Source organism: Bufo bufo, chromosome 3 (genome assembly GCF_905171765.1).
Source record: "Bufo bufo chromosome 3, aBufBuf1.1, whole genome shotgun sequence".
Taxonomy (NCBI): Eukaryota; Metazoa; Chordata; class Amphibia; order Anura; family Bufonidae; genus Bufo; species Bufo bufo.
Window position 1 is genome coordinate 104,543,312 of NC_053391.1, and position 12,817 is coordinate 104,556,128.

Here is a 12,817-nt window from a genome sequence, read left to right on the forward strand (position 1 = left end):
AGGTAATTAGCATCCGTTAGGCCATACTGTCCCTTCACCTGTTCCCAGGATAACAATTGGCGGCCGTTGACTTCTAATAGATCGCTAAGTTTCATGATATTCTTTGCCCTCCACCCTTGGAACAAAATATTCTCTCTGCCCTGGGGGAACGCAGGCAGCGACCATAATGGCATCTTAGATGAGACATAATAGGGAAGTCCATAGATTTTCCTGATTGACTTCCATGCCACTATGGTGTCCTTCAGCAAGATAGACTGTCTGATCGATATTGGAAGATCTTTTAGTTTTGTATGCAGTAGAGCAACTAAGTTCCATGAACCAACTAATCCCTGTTCTATCTTGATTGCCGAGTAATACCCAGTCTCCCATACCCAGTCCCTGACATGTCGGAATAAAGCTGCAAGATTATAATGGCGAATATTCGGCATTTGCAGTCCTCCATCCCATTTCAACATTGTCAGTTTCGCATAAGCAATACGCGGTCTTTTGGCTTTCCACAAGAAGCGATTGAACGCTCTCTGAATTCTTTGGACGTCAGTGTGTTTTAGTAGTAGCGGAATTGTTTGTAGTGGGTAAAGTAACTTCGGGAAGCTCACCATTTTAATCAAGTGCGCTCTGCCACATAAGGACAGGGGCAACTCTTTCCATTTCTCCAATTCACCCTCAATCTTTAGAAATAGAGGGGGATAATTCAGTGCATATATCGACTCCGGGGTACGCCCTATTTTGATGCCCAAATAAGTTATATAATCTTTTCTGATTTCCACTCTAGATTGTATCCGGCCCTCTTGGTTAGTCCCCCGCCCCAAAAATAGCATTTGGCTCTTGTGCACGTTGATCTTATAACCCATTATTTTCCCATATGTAATTAAAGTCTCCATCACCCGATCTAGCTGACGTTCCGGTGCTCCTAGGTATATCAGGATGTCGTCCGCGAAGCAACTCACTTTCAGCTCCTGGGTACCCACTTTAATCCCTTCAAACGTGTCAGATTGTATCATCAGTCTAGCTAAGGGCTCCATTGCTAGGTTAAAGAGCAGGGGAGACAGGGGGCATCCCTGTCGCGTGCCCTTGCTAAGTCTAATGTTCTTTGATAGAAAGTCCGGTACATACACTTTCGCTAGGGGATTCTCATATATAGCTCTTAGGTAGTTTCTAAAGCTACCCTTGATGTTGACCTTATCTAGTACCATATCTAACCACTGCCAGCTAACGTTGTCGAACGCCTTTTCGGCATCGATTGCTAATAACGCTGGTTTGTGGTCCCGTAAAACCTTCCTGTCCTCGCCTAGAACTGCCAAAACCTTCCAGATGTTGGTCACCGCTGATCTACCCTTTATAAACCCCACTTGGTGGGGGCCTATCAAATCAGTCACACAAATGGCTAGCCTGTTAGCTAAGATTTTAGATAAAATCTTAACATCCTGGTTGATTAACGATATCGGCCTATATGAGCCTGGCTGAGTTAAATCTCTTCCCGGTTTTGGAAGTATTTTTATATAGGCTAATTTGCCTGTGTCTGGTAGGCTTCCACCGTTCAAGATGTCATTAAATAGGTTAGTCAAATTCGGGGATAATTCCTGGTTAATTGCTTTATAAAATTCAGCTGGGAACCCATCAGGGCCCGGAGCCGAAAGCTGTGGCAGTTCTACCCTAGTCAGTAGGTCGTTAGCTCCCTGGGCATCGAAGGGATCCTCGGTATATAATGTTTGAAAAAAATCTCCCAATGTTTCCATTATATCCTTTGGTTGGGTACATAGCCTTCCCAATTTATCCTTTAAAGGATGCATTGGGGGCTGCTTGGCAAATGGACGTGTTAAATTGGCCAACAATCTTCCTGCCTTATTCCCATGACGAAAAAATTTCGCCTTTTGATAGTCCCCAAACCATTTCTCCTGTCTCTCAACGCAATAGTCAAAGTTATGCTTGGCAGTTACCCATAATAACTTGTTAGCCTCTGTGGGGGTTTGCAAGAAGTTTGTGTATGCCTCTCGTACCTGAATGATAGCCTCTTCATATTTAATCCTCGCTTCCTTCTTCTTCCCTATCGTGTGGGACATTATACGGCCCCTCAGCACAGCTTTAGATGCGTCCCAAAAAAGAGCCTGATTAGATGCATGTTCCGCATTATCTTGTGAGTATTCCCACCACCAGCCTCTAACTTTGTCTATAAACTCCTTGTCACTAGACAAGTGCTGAGGCATTCTCCAAATATATTCCTGTCCCTTAGGGATGGTGTCCATGATTTCCATGATCACTGGGGTATGGTCAGAGATTAGCAGGTCAGAAATCTCAACCATCTTGACTTTTGACAGTAGTCTCGATGATGCCAAAAAATAGTCAATTCGTGACCATGACCCCTGCGCATGCGAAAAATGGGTGAACTCTCGATCCACTGGGTGGTAATAACGCCATACATCTAGTAGCCCGTATTCTGCAATAGCGGGAGTAAGGTCTGAGCACGACTCTGGTTGTTAATAGCCCCGGGAGCCCCTCGTCTCCTATCTTCTTGTTCATTGTGCACCCTATTAAAATCTCCTGCTACCATTATCATTTGGGAATCCTCTTTCAGGATATCCACCTCCAATCGTTTATAAAACTCCATCTGAGATGTATTGGGGGCATAGATATTGTGGATGACCATCTGACCTGCGGACGAATCTAGACATATGCGCATCCACCTCCCTAGGTCGTCTGTCGATGTGGACTTAATAACATATTCTAAGCGTTTGTGCAATAGAACGATGACACCCGCCTTTCTACCCACAGAGGATGACCCTACCACCTGCCCCACCCACAATCTCTGCATCCTCCAGTAATCCGCTTCTTCCAGATGCGTCTCTTGCAGAAATGCAATATCAATCTTAAGTTTTTTAAGATGGCGTAGCACTGCCATGCGCTTTGAAGGGGATCTGAGGCCCTTAACATTCCATGTGGCCACTCTCATAATGATTTGATATTATAGATCTCTGCAGGAGAGTCAACCCTGAACAGATAGCAACGGTATCTCACATAGCATCGTTTGATCATCTTAGCCTCGACCAGTCCCAGAGTAGTGCCACCCTCCCCCCACCCCCCTCCCCCCTTCCCAGCCCCCAACCCCACAACATTAACATCATTTCTGCTAACTTCACTTTTTTCGCGCATATTATCGTGTAGCTGTCGTTACTACAAGAAAACAGAACCAACTGCCTCTAAGACAATCTCATACATTCTCCTAGCCCTCCAGCCCCTACTTCATGACATAACAATAATTGGCATATCAGAACGTTAATGAACCATAAGTCTTTTGCCATCTCACGTGCTCTATCAAAGGTGTCTTGTAGAACTGCAGCCACTCTTTGAGATCTCAGCTCTCCACCAGAATTCACCACCTGGTTAGACACAAAATGTCCTTGTTTCTGTTTGGATCCTCTCCCTCTGATCGATGTTGTTGATCTCTGGGAAGGTGGGGGAATCATGTACGAGAACAACGGATCAGACTCCAAAGCCTCCATCGCCTCTCCTGGGGAGTGGAAGGTGTCAATCGTGCCATCTTGACGAAAGAGTCTTAGCGTCGCTGAGTACAATAAGGCAAATTTGACTTTGTTCTGAGCCAGCGAGGAACAAATTTGAGTGAACTCCCTCCTTCGTTTAGCTACTTCAGCCGAATAGTCACTGAATAAAAGAACCTTTTTTCCCCGAACCAGTAGGGGTGGCGCATGTCGCCTGAATTTTGACAATATGGCCTCTTTGGCGGCGTAGTTTAGGTACTTGACAATCACCGCTCTGGGTCGTATGTTGTCCGAGCGCCCTCCCGCCGACATCGGCGGTCCCAGGCGATGCGCCCTTTCCACTATGCATGAGCCTCTCAGCCCCAGCGCTTGCGGGATCTCCACTTCACAAATGTCTGCCAACTGGTTTGGGGGAATCGACTCCGGTAATCCAATTATTCTTAAGTTGCTCCTCCGAGAGCGATTCTCCAGGTCATCGACCTTCTCCTTTAAATACTGGTTACTGCGTATGAGCTCGCTGATGCTGCTATGCGCTTTTTCCAGCTCCTCCTCGGCTAACATCACCCCCCGTTGTACTTCGGCGATCTGGGAGGTACGCTGTGTCACTTCAGTCTGCAACTGTTTTAAGGCCGTCGACACTGTGGCCTCTAATGAGGCCTTGATATCTGGTGCCAGGAGTTTGGCTACTTCTATAGCCATCGTTTTGCATGAGGAAGTTAACTCCTCGTTTGGCCCTGGACCTCCGTCCACCTCCTCCTCTTCCGAACAGGAGGCCTCAGCGCACCTCTGCGTTGACTGGCAAGTCGATCTAGTGAGTCTCTGGTGTTTATCTTGCGTCGGCGCCATCTTGCCCCGGCTTCTTGGTTCCTCTCCTGGCGGGAGTGACGATGGGAACTCGTTCTGAGAGCCGCCTCTGACCAAGAATTTCTCCATGAGCTGCCCCCGACACCTTAAGGGGTATGTATGGGCACTTTACAGTCCCGATATGCGGCGGCTCAATGAATTTCGGGCCGGTAGAGCTGAGCTCCAGTAACTAGCGGCTATCCATGCTCGCGCCGGAACCGGAAGTCAGCATTTTTTATTTCAACACCCCGTTAAGGCAATTTCAACTTTGCCGGTGCTTTGGGGTCGGTAAGTGGTGTGAAACGCTAGGTGTGACCCTACCATCTTCCAGACCTCTTGGGTTAGACTAGCAGTGAATGCTGGGCCATGATCACTCTCAATAACCTCAGGTACCCTGAAATTACAAACAATTTCCTGCATTCATTTCTTAGCAGTGGTGGTTGCTGTCTGGTTTTGGATGGGGTAGGCTTCTGGCCACCCAGAGAACAAGTCTATCACTACTAGCACATATTGAAACCCTTGGCACATTGGCATCTGGATGTGGTCAATTTGGATCCTTTGGAATGGGTGCAGAGCTCTGTAAAGGCACTTGGTGGGCGTGGGTTCAGTCCTGCCTGGGTTGCACTCGGCACAAATGAGGCAAGACTGGGTATGTCTTACCAGGACTGGGGTGATTCCTGGGGCCACCCATATTTTGTCAATTAGTTCTTTCATGATGGTTAAGTTTGAGTAAGGACTCCAGTCACATGGCCCTGATGTTTCATGATATACAGTCGGAAAGGAAGGTTGTAGTTGGGAATGCCAAGGGCAGGGGCAGATGCAATGGCGGCCTTCAATGACTGAAAAGCTTCTGCGGCCTCCATTGTCATCTGGAAAGGAGTAGTAGCATTGCGGGGTATACAGTCATATAGGGGCTGCATTAGAACCGAAGCACCAGGGATCCAGGGTCTGCAGTAGGAGATGAGTCCCAGAAAGGTTTGCAGCTGATGAGGGGTGTCCGGGAGTTGGATGTCAGAGATTGCTTTTTTCCTGGCATCAGTGAGGTGCTTGCTACCTTGAGAGATACAATGACCTAGGAAGACAATTTTGGGGAGAAACAGCTGCAATTTGGCTTGTGAGACTCGACAGCCAGCAGAAGCCAGGAACTGGAGAAGGGAAACAGACATGGATAGGCACACTTGCGGAGAAACGGCACAGAGTAGGTCATCCAGATATTGCAGGAGTTCCACTTCCGGTTGGTTGGACTGCCAGGGATGCAGAACAGAGGACATAGCCTTGCTGAAGCAGGAGGAGCTGTTTTGGACCCCTTGAGGCATAACAGTCCAGGTGTACTATTTGCCAGCATGAGTGAAAGCAAAAAGGAATTGACCGTCCTCATGTAAGGGAACAGAAAAGAATGCATTGGACAGATCAATGACAGTGAAAGTAGTGGCAGTGGGTGGGATGCCAGCGAGGAGTGTGTGAGGGTTGGGGACAATACGTGTCTGGAGGACAGTGGCCTCATTGACAGCTCGGAGATCCTGAACCATGCAGTAAATAGGAGGTTGTCCCTTCTCCCTCTTCTTCCGGACTGGGTAAAGGGGCGAGTTACAGGGAGAGGTAGTGATTCTGAGTGCCCCTATCTGCAGGAGGGCTGCACTTGGAGTGTAATAGCATCCTGTTGTGAGACAGAAAGCGGATATTGCTCTTTGTATGGCAGGACCTTGGGGTCCTTCAGGGTCACAGTGACTGGTGGGACATTGAGGCGTCTCATACCCTGGGGTCCTTTGGCCCAAACACGACTCCTGGTGGAAGGTGGAGCCGAGGGGTTTTGGTCTGGAAAAATCCAGGGAAAGTGACTGAGAGTGGCTTGGTAACGGGGTTATGCTGCATGACCCCTTCTAGTCCAGAACAGTGTAATTGAATGTCAGTGATCCAGAAAGGAGGTACGGCAGTCTCACATAAAACACTGCGGGCTGCACCTGTCACCGCCAGTTCTGTGAGAAGGTCTGACAGACGTTCTTCTCTACCTCTTGTATGACGTTCTTTGTTTTGGTTTCACTTTGTCTTCTCCTTTCCTTCTGCCAGGTGTCACTTATTTAGACTAATTGTCTTCCTTTATATTCCCTCCCATACTGCCTCACTTTGCGGTTTATACTACTTCCTGGATGAAGTGTTCACTGCTGGAGGCTGCTGCTGCTGCTGTTTGCTCAGATAAGTCTTTTCCTTTATAGTGTTTCCTTGCTGGCTTGATTCTAGGTGACCCTGACTCCGTCCGTATTAAGTGCAGAGAGCCGGTGGTTGTGTCCCCTCACTATTATAGGGTTTTCAGGTGTCACACAGTCTTAGGTACGTGGGCATGCAATCGTCTACCATTGAGACCCTTGCATGTGCTTAGCAGTCAGGGAGAGCTCTTAGGGTTTTATAGGGCTTACCTATATGCTCCTTAGTTTGGGATCAAGCCAGTCGGTCATTTATTTATAAGTTCCAGCTATCTGCAACTTCACCCGTGACAGCACCAGTGTCTACAAAGAATGAGAGTTCCTGTCACACCTGTGACAGTTGTTAGAAGGTCTGAAAGACTGACTGCACATGAGTGATCTGACAGCCTCTTTTGGTTTCACTTTGTTTGTGTGTTGCTGGTATGTCCACACCTCCTGTTCTGGTGTGGATCATGTGACCTTTCCCTCTCCTTATTTAGTCTGACTTTACACATCACTCCTTTCTCTGGATAATGTCACGGATATAGTAGGGGAGAACACCAAAAGCCAACAAGAAGGAAGGGCAAAGACACTAGGCCTCACCACTAGGGAAGGAAAAGGGTCACCACCTATAAAACCCTGCTCCTGACCCTAATTCCTATCCGTATGGGCACCTCTCAATGGTAGGTATGCCCATACACAGAAACCTAGAAAACCCTGGTGACCCTCTGTTGACCTAAAGGTAATTACAGGGCAGAGACAACCCGTTCCTTCCCTGATGAAGGAACCAGCGTCTCGCTGAGGCCTGGTAAATAACAACCAGGGGGGGGGATACAAGACACAACAAGCGGAACACTAAACTTCTAAGGATGATGGATGAACAGGACTTCAACAAAAACCACACTCCAGCTCTTCCAAAACCAAATGAAGCAATCCAGAGCAAGGAGTGATGGGTAAAGTCAGACTAAATAGGGAGAGGTAAAGGTCACATGATCCACACCAGAACAGGAGGTGTGGACATACCAGCAACATACAGACAAAGTGAAGAGGCTGTCAGATCACTCATGTGCAGTCAGTCTTTCAGACCTTCTAACAACTATCACAGGTGTGACAGTTCCTTCCCTGCCACCTCGAGGGTTGAAGGTCAGACCCTTTAGGAAAGTGGTGGGGATATGGTCCATTATTATTAGGTATGACCATGTACATCTATATGTTTGATGTACCTGTGACAGTTTCCTGAAAAAGGGCATGGGACGGGTTTCAGGATCTGGCAGCAGGTTCACTATGGTGAATAACTGCTGTGGGGGAGGCACATATTTTGGAGGTACTTGTGGACAGGTAAGGGCTAGGGCTTCCTTTACAACTTCAAAATTGCCCCTTTCTAAAGCTTGCATATTCCTTTGTAATTCATTAATCTGTTCCTGGAGTAGAGTTGGTCTGGGCAGGCTCAAGGGTTGGGTGCCGGAGCCACTATAGTCTATTGGGGGTGGTCGCTTAGGGGTCTGTATGTTTGAGTCTACAGGACCAACAACACTGTCTGGATTCTCCTGTTCAGGTACTTCTGACTGCCCCCATCATGATTGAGGCAGAAGGTGGATTACTAGGGGCCATAAATGTGCCGTCTGTATTTATCATGGGATATAATGGAGCCACTGGTGAGATTACAGGGGCGACGGGAGGATCAGGACTGAAGGAGATTAATGGTCCAGCCGAGGGTGCCGGCTGGGAATAAGATGGCGCCGTAGCAGGGACTGTGAGGACATGCTTGGGGCTTTCAGGGGTGTGACTATGGGGGCTTACAGCACCACAGGCAAAACACGTCTCTCGGGAGGTGGGATTTTGCTGACAATATACATTACAGACCCACCCACTTCCTTTCTTCTCTGCGCCATTATAGGGCGGTGGCTGCCCCAGCCCAAGATTACCAGGTTTACAATAATACCTGCCACTAGCTTCATCAAGATTTTGCTCTCCTCCCGTCTGTTCAAATTCCTTGCTACAGTCCAGCCACACTCGGACTGTATACACTAACTTCTCATCTTCTAATCTACCTTTCTTTTCTGTCAGCAAAGTTTGCCATGTTGTACAACACAAAGTACCACCTTTACATATCCTTTCTCTAGCTTGCTCAGACTTTTCACAAATCATTTTCCTCTCCTGTCCGCCACGTACTGCTCAGGTGAGCAGTAACCTTTTGGGACATCGTCTCTCGCACCTACTGGTGCCATCTAGAGAGCTCTTTATAGAGTAATCACTTGACCTGATGAAGCTTTGAGTCCCAGACAAGCACACTCTGGGCTGCTGCAGGCCGCTCTGCCCCCTTCTGTGATTGAGTCAGACAACCGGGCTGCACTACGATACAGGCAAATAGGAGAAGTCTCAGTCAATGATACTTGTCAACAGAGTCTTCACAGTTTTTATACACAGTACATCAAGACTTTAAAACACATGGGGTTCTTACTTTCATGCCCTCGAGGACACCCCAAGCTGACACGGCACCCCTCCCTCAGACAGGCACGGATGGACTACACCAAAGGGCACATGGAGGTAAGGTAACTCCTACCTCTTATCACGGGCTGCAGTCCCGGTGTCCGTTAGTGAGGTTTTCATCTGGTCATCGGGGGTACTGGATCAGGGGGTCATGTCCTTCGAGCTCCACGTTGGGAGCCAACTGTTTTTGATATGGTCAGGGTACCAGGTAGGTTGATGTACTGCTCTGAATTAGTAGAAAATTATCTTAACGTGCACTGAGAAATCAAACTCTGACACACCCATTGGAGTCAAAGTAAAATCTCTAGTTTAATTGCAAGTGTTCACACAGAATATACCCTCCCAGTAGGAGGTGACTAAATGTGGTACATTTTATTGGTTACTGGAAAGCAATAGCAAGCATTCAATGGGTTAATCTTACACTTCTTTTTCATCAGGCTGACTTAAGAAATCAGCTAGGAGCGCAGCTCTGCAGCTCCCACTCACTGACATGTACATAGGGCTTTGGAATGCGCTCCTTCCCCCCTCCCATCTTCAAGATAGTGGGAAAGCTGTGTGCGTGCCTAGTGGTACATCCAGGAAGCAGGATTTTTCTACTAAGCGGTGTCTGAGCAGTGGGACGCAAGTGTATTAAAACAAGCAAGTATCCATACTGTTTCAATAGTCCATAACAGCATTCTATGACTGGTGTGAACTGACACTTGTGATTGTATGTTTTATGCTTCTGGTTACTCCTGGTTCTGGTGGGGTTAGCATTCCCTGGTCTGTTCCTGGGTGTGGTTTATCAGTAGAAATGAGCGAATCGACTTCGGACGAGACATCTGAAGTGGATTTGCATAAAACTTCTTTCTAATACTGTACTGAGCAGGAGCTCCGTACAGTATTAGAATGTATTGGCTCCGATGAGTCAAAGTTATTGCTTCGTGAAGTCTTGTGAGACTTCGCGCAATAACTTCATAAATTAATTTGAACTGTAAAAAAACATTTCCCGAACTCGGGTTTGGTTCCAATTGGTTGCCCATGCTGACATGTGCTCTTTAACCCTTTAAAGGAGTTGTCCAGCCATTTTTAAGTGATGGCCTATCCTTAGGGCATTCTAGCTAAGGCTACTTTCACATCTGCATTATTGCTGTCCGGTTTTGAGATCCTGCATGGGATCTCAAAACCACAGCAAAACCCATCCGTTTGAATGATACAACTGGCTGCATCCGTTCAGAATGAATCTGGTTGTATTATATTGAAAATGAAGAAATTGGATCCCAAAAAAACAGATCCAGCACCATAGACCTACATGGTTTTTGGTGCTGGATCTGGCTTCTTTAGCTTCCTTTGCTGCACACAAAATCGTTGCTGGCAGTGATTTTTGTCTCCGGCTGGGAACGCAACAAACCAGACGGAATGCATTCTGGTGCACTCTGTTCCAGTTTGTTCAGTTTTGTCCCCATTGACAATGAATGGGGACAAAACTGAATTGTTGTGCTTCGGTTTTGAGACCCTGTGCCAGATCTCAAAACCGGACAGCACAACGCTGATTTGAAAGTAGCCTGATACTAGGAATGCCATAACATTAGGATTTGTGATGGGCCGACTCCTTCACGAGAAGAAAGAGACAGGTTTGAAAGAGGGTGTGCTGCAGTTCCCATAACACGCTTATAGGAAAGCTCTGACAGTACAGAACACTGTAAAATATTGACACCATTAGAATTGTACATAAGGGTTTATACCCATTTTATTGTACAGAAAGTTTAATATACAGATCGCACACGTGCATGTAATAGTCAAACTCTACACACTGAGGAAGAGTTATTAATGTATCTGCACCTACTTTCTACCATAAATACATAAAAAAATATGACATTCTAGTGAAATGCCATATTTATGCAGCTCTTGTGCCCCATTAGTGGACACATACAAACGTGTCTGAAAGTGTTAGCACTTATCAATGTTGCAACGAGCACAACCTGTTTGCTAACGTTTTTGACTACGAACCTGCCATCATTTTCAGGCTACACAAAATTCATCAATACGTTGTACACCCTGTTGATGAATCTGGACCCCCACTGTAGATAGACAGGGCACCGTTCATTATGAATTCATCTCCCTGAAGTTATCGGTATACTGCTGTTTGACTTCTCATAGCCAGGACTTCTTGATCTTGGCTATTTTAGCTTTATTACTGTGCTTAATATCTGGACTTTGTCTTGAGGTAGTATCATCATTATCTTCATTAGTGAATGATATTGTACTCGTTGGTGGAGAAGGTAGAAAACCTATCCTCTCTGGAGATAGACCTGAAGATGTCTTTAGGACAAACCGTTCTTGTATGGTGTCTTTCAAATGGATAAGCAGGTTATTTTGCTCTGGGTGCAGCACCCTGGGCCCTTTCTTCTTCTTGCTCTTAAATTCACAACAGCTGTTACAGGCAACTGTTAGGGTCCGAAACACATAGAACCAACCCAAGTAATGCAGCTCAGCAATGTTCAGTATAAAACACCCAAGTCCAACTCCAAACATAAAGTTAAGAAAGACAGTCTTCTCAGTAGCCCTGGAGACAAAGCAATCAGTCTTGGTTGGACAAGGGTAAGTGTGGCACTGGAAAAGATGAGGAACTTCAAAACCATAAAGATAGCATTGTCCAACTAAGAATGCCAATTCCATAACTGACCTGAGGACCACATGAACAATGTAAATGATGTGCATCTTGTCAAACACTGGAATAGGACATTGGAGGGCATCATTAGAAAAATTTGTACTAAAACTGTCTTCTTTTCTGGATATATCTTTATCTTCTAGGTGTTCTCTTGCTTCTGGACTTGGTAGGATATTTTCCCCAATTGATAAGTTTTGAAGAAGTTCCATGATATATGCCTTTTCCAGTTCAGTTTTTTCATCTTTAGCAATTTTATGGAGGATGTAGATTATATAAAAGATGGAAGGCGTGGACACCAGGACAATTTGAAATATCCAGAACCTAAGATGTGAGACAGGGGCAAAGCTATCATAGCATACATTGTTGCAACCTGGTTGAAGGGTATTGCAGGTGAATTTAGACTGTTCATCTCCATACATTGCATCTCCCACCAACGTTACTAAGAGAATTCTGAAAATGAGTAGCATCGTCAGCCATATTTTACCAATGACTGTTGAGTGGTTCTGGACCTCTGTTAAAAGACGACCTAAAATCGACCAGTCGCCCATTTTTTAACCTGGATAGTAAGGAAAGATAAAATATTAATTACAATGTGCACACATATTTCAGTAGAAATCAAGTAAGGTCAAATAGCAATGTTCACCAGTAAGAAGAGAAAAAATAATGTTCTCATGCAGTTCATAATATTGATCTTGTTGACCTCAAGCTATAGGAGAGTGCAGCTCAGTCAAAGTATAGCGTACATCATAATAATCATAGTCTCCCCATTTCCTGAATTTACTTGCTGATGATGGTGGTCAGGTCAGATTGAGATTAGGCACATTCCAAGTTTTACTATATGGAACTATGATCACTTGTTACGTATCTTAATATTGTAATGGCAATGGAATTAAAGCTCCCAAACCTACACTTTTATAGACTTAGATACCTCACTAGGTAGGGGTGTCCTATAGGAATGTAGACAACCCTGAAAGGAAGTTTGGTAGGAATGTTTTCTTCCTCAGAGAGAAATTAACCAGACATGACCAGATTGTTTTTCCATCTTTGTAAAATACTATAGAGCACTCTATACGATCTGTTATAGCACACACAATTTTATTGCATACCGGTATCTTTTGTGTACTCATAGAAACATATAGAAACATAGAATGTGTCGGCAG

General features: G+C 45.8%; 1 protein-coding gene across 1 annotated transcript; it reads right to left on the reverse strand.

Moving 5' to 3' along the window:
• Nucleotides 1-11,140: 11,140 nt before the first annotated feature.
• On the reverse strand, nucleotides 11,141-12,205 carry LOC120993245 (gap junction delta-2 protein-like). Its single transcript, XM_040421794.1, has one exon. The coding sequence runs from the start codon at nucleotides 12,203-12,205 to the stop codon at nucleotides 11,141-11,143; it is 1,065 nt and encodes a 354-aa protein (XP_040277728.1).
• Nucleotides 12,206-12,817: the final 612 nt, after the last annotated feature.